The following is a 3,785-nucleotide window of genomic DNA, read 5'->3' as shown; positions in this document are numbered from 1 at the left end:
ACCTGCTTCTCATTGAAGTGCAAAGAATTGCTTTTACAAATCAACTTCTAAAGATTTATGTCCCTTCTCTAAAAGTTATATATGCACACTTCAGAGTTTCTGAACAACTATACAACTGGCTGAGGCAAACATTTAGGATTCAGTTTTTGATGGGAAATTATCCAAATTGGATGGACAAATAGATCTGTCCTGGCTTATATTTGTGGCCTATCAGTGGAACATATACACAATATTACCATTGGTAATTTTACTAAAATTATGAAACAATGAAGCATTGAAAATAAATTTTAAAAACCAGTGGCTGGCAAGGCAAAACTTTTATCAAGCACTAGACTGGTCTTTAATTGTACAAAGTGCAGCCTAAAGAACTGAGAGAAGGGGCTCTTATGATAAAGATGAAACTCTTGCCACTGACATCCTAATGATTAAATGATTGGGTCCGACGGTATGAGCTAATATAATCTATATTCCTGTAGATTAGGTTAGCTGACATATGATAAACTAAAAATCCCTATTTCCCATGTGGGTGTCCTGATAATCTGTGATGGATGATTCACAGTGAAAAGATGGTATTCAAGCTCTGACAAGACCAGTGGCTATCTCTAACCAGTTAGATACCCTGAAGGTTCATGGGCACACAAAGAAAGGGACCACTGAGGAGGAGACACTGTCTTTGCTCAAGGATAGGCCCAGGGTCTTGTGGCAATACCCTCCACACCTGTTCAACCAGCTCATAACTGAAAGGTTTATCAAACGGCCGTATTTTTCTTACTGCAGGTATATGGCTATGCCTAAGAAAAAGTGACTCTGCCCACCATTCAGTACATGTTTGCTGGGCCATTATCCACTTACCAAGAAAGAAAGTCATCCAGCTGTTGAACGATATGCAGGTTATAAGAGGTCACTCTTCTGGTAATAACTGTAGTCACCACAGAATCTGAAATTGGTGTTTTTCTCAAAAAGTTGTTCAAGGAAATGTTCAGTGCCTCTGATCTGTTTGTTGTCATGTGGTTATAAAAATGACCTTTCATCTTTCCTATCAACCACAAGCACTGAAGAATATAAGTGTGGAATGTTCTCATTTCCTGGATCAGAACTCTCATTAACCCTTACCTTTTACTAAATTGACTCACAGCCCTATTGCAAGCTTTTATCTTTCAAACAGTCATACCCTTTATTGTGCTGTATCTCATACCACAAGTTTACAATTGAACAATATCTATGTTAAGATGTTGGAGTCTAGGTAAGAATCTAGTGAACATATGGTCTGAATCCATATATGTGATTTGGCCATGCTCAATATCATAGGGCCTGATGGAATACAAATTAAGATGACCTAAGCCTTTCATTTTCAAATCAAGGGAAGTAGAAGACCTCCTTTATTGGTTGGGCTTAGACACCAAAAGCAAAGTTCATTGGGAAGAACCCTAAAATGTTTTTTTTTTTTCAAAAATTTTTTTTCTTTTAGCATAAACTTTTTTTGTGTAAGTCCCTCATTTAAAACAGTGAGTGGGGAAAAAATTTTAAAACATAATAAACATATTCAATTACTTAAGTAAAAAAGCTAAGTGAATATTATTCCATACGAATTTTAAACATTATTCAAAAGCATTTCAAATATGGAAGAGTTTCAAATGGAATATTTTATTCACATGTTAGTTGTCTTTTTAACATGTACACACACACACACACACTGACACACTCTGATTGGTCTGCGTGGAACAAGAGTTGTCTAAATATCCTAAAGGAAAATGAAAAATTAAAAAATATATTAATTTTTCATTATTATAGGTAATTACATCCACATCACTAACAAAGCTATTACTGATCTGTCCACGGAAGCAGAGTGTTACAGGGGGAGGAAACTTGAAGGTATTTTCAACAGTGACATAACTGAGATCTCAACATGAGAAAGCTGACAAAACATGGATTTTTGCTGTGAAATTTCTCTTTGCAAAATATGGAGAAAAGTCTGTTGATGAGCAATAACAAGAGAAGGTGGTGAACTGTTGCAGTCAATTCTCCTCACAGTATCGTGCAGAGGCATCAAGAAAATTGCTTAGTCCTTTTCTGGGACCAGTTTCAGAACTTTTCCAATTGCAATGGTCTTACCCTCATCTCTTAAGGTAAAACGACCCATCTGAGGAAAATCTTTAAATGTCTCGAGGCAAATAGTTCCTGCTGTCCTTAAACGGGCAATGCACACTTGATCTTGCTTCACGAAACGGGGTCGTGTCTTACTTTTTTCTCCTGATTTTTTGTCTACCAATGAGATTAAGGCTGTTATCTCAACTTCCTCAATACAAGTATGAATGTGCAGCACCGCATTATAACCTGGGCAGATGATAGATTTGTGCTCAATAATCACTATCTGAACATCAAATGTGCGTCCAGAATGGCAAAGATTACTGGGGTCACAAAGTATGAAGCCTGGAAGAATCTCCTCTTCTTCAATTCCTTTCAGTCTGATTTTCAGGTTTTCACCTGGGGCTACAAAATCAGTTTCAGTATCATCAGAAAGTATTCCAAGAACTTCTACACTGTGCTTGTTTGGCATCATCACAAGTTGCTGGCCTTTAAAAATGGATCCTGATTCCAGCTTTCCCAGGACCACGGTGCCCATATCCTTGTACTTATCCACAATTGGCAGTCTAATTGGTCCATCAATTGATCTGTTGAAGTTTGGCAAATTATCCAAATATGGAATAAATGGTAATCCAGTGTACCAAGGGCAGAAATCTGATTGCTCTTTAATATTTGCTCCGGTCAGTCCTGAGCAGGGCATAAAGTGAATGTCCTTTTTCGGACTGAAGCCGACTTTTTTCAAAAAGGGCACCAGTTTTTCTTTACATTCTTCATATCTCTCGCTGCTCCAATTTACTGTGGGATCATCCATCTTATTAATAAGCACTATTAAATGTTTCACACCTGCCGTTTTGGCTAGCATTGCATGTTCTCTCGTCTGTCCACCTTTTTCAAATCCTGTTTCAAACTCTCCTTTTCTGGCAGAAATTACCAGCACAGCCAAATCAGCTTGAGAAGCACCACCAATCATATTTGGGACAAAACTCTTGTGGCCAGGAGCATCTAAAATTGTGAAATGTTTCTTTTCTGTTTCAAAATAGGCACGACCCACTTCTACTGTTTTACCCTTGTCTCGTTCTTCCTGATTTGTATCTAAGGCCCAGGACAAATACCAAGTTTCTCTGTTTTTCTCCTTAGCTTCTCTTTCATATTTCTCAAGTGTCCTTTTGTCAACCATTCCAGTCAAAAACATTATCTGTCCTCCAATGGTTGACTTGCCGGCATCTACATGCCCAATGAAGACCACGTTTACGTGTTCTTTCTTAGGAGCACCTGAGGGTACGACCACAGATTTTGATTTTCTTATTTCCTCTTTCTCCTCCATCATTTCCTGACCACTTTCTTCAGGGGGCCCTGAATCTCCCAAGCAACAACCCCCAGGCTCTGCTTCACTTACTTCTTTACTGTGCTCCCATGATTCTTCTAGGACCATTTCCACCTCTCCATTTTCTACAACAGGTTCTGAAAGTTCCATGGTAACGCCTGAACTGGACCCTTCACACGACACTAAAGGTTCATCTTTGGAAGGTTCCACAGGTGCCCCCCGTCCCAGGCTTTTACCTTGAGGGTCTCCCGCGCTGAGGCAGATTTCGTCAATGCTGTTGGAGCCGGCCGGGGGGGTGGGCGGCTGTGCCGAACCCCGCAGGAAGGACGGCACGAACTCCGCGGCGTGTACATTAGGCACGAAGGGTTTGGCGTTG

General features: G+C 39.7%; 1 protein-coding gene across 1 annotated transcript; it reads right to left on the bottom strand.

Annotated features, from left to right (window-relative positions):
* Positions 1-1,620: 1,620 nt before the first annotated feature.
* On the bottom strand, positions 1,621-3,785 carry LOC107160665 (eukaryotic peptide chain release factor GTP-binding subunit ERF3B). The gene has a single exon (XM_015507314.2). It carries the CDS (start codon positions 3,557-3,559, stop codon positions 2,060-2,062), a length of 1,500 nt encoding a protein of 499 aa, XP_015362800.1. The 5' UTR covers positions 3,560-3,785; the 3' UTR covers positions 1,621-2,059.

This window comes from Marmota marmota, unplaced genomic scaffold (genome assembly GCF_001458135.2).
Source record: "Marmota marmota marmota unplaced genomic scaffold, marMar, whole genome shotgun sequence".
NCBI classification, from domain to species: Eukaryota; Metazoa; Chordata; class Mammalia; order Rodentia; family Sciuridae; genus Marmota; species Marmota marmota.
Note: the sequence above shows the minus strand (reverse complement) of the source record. Positions and strands in the feature narration are given on the sequence as shown.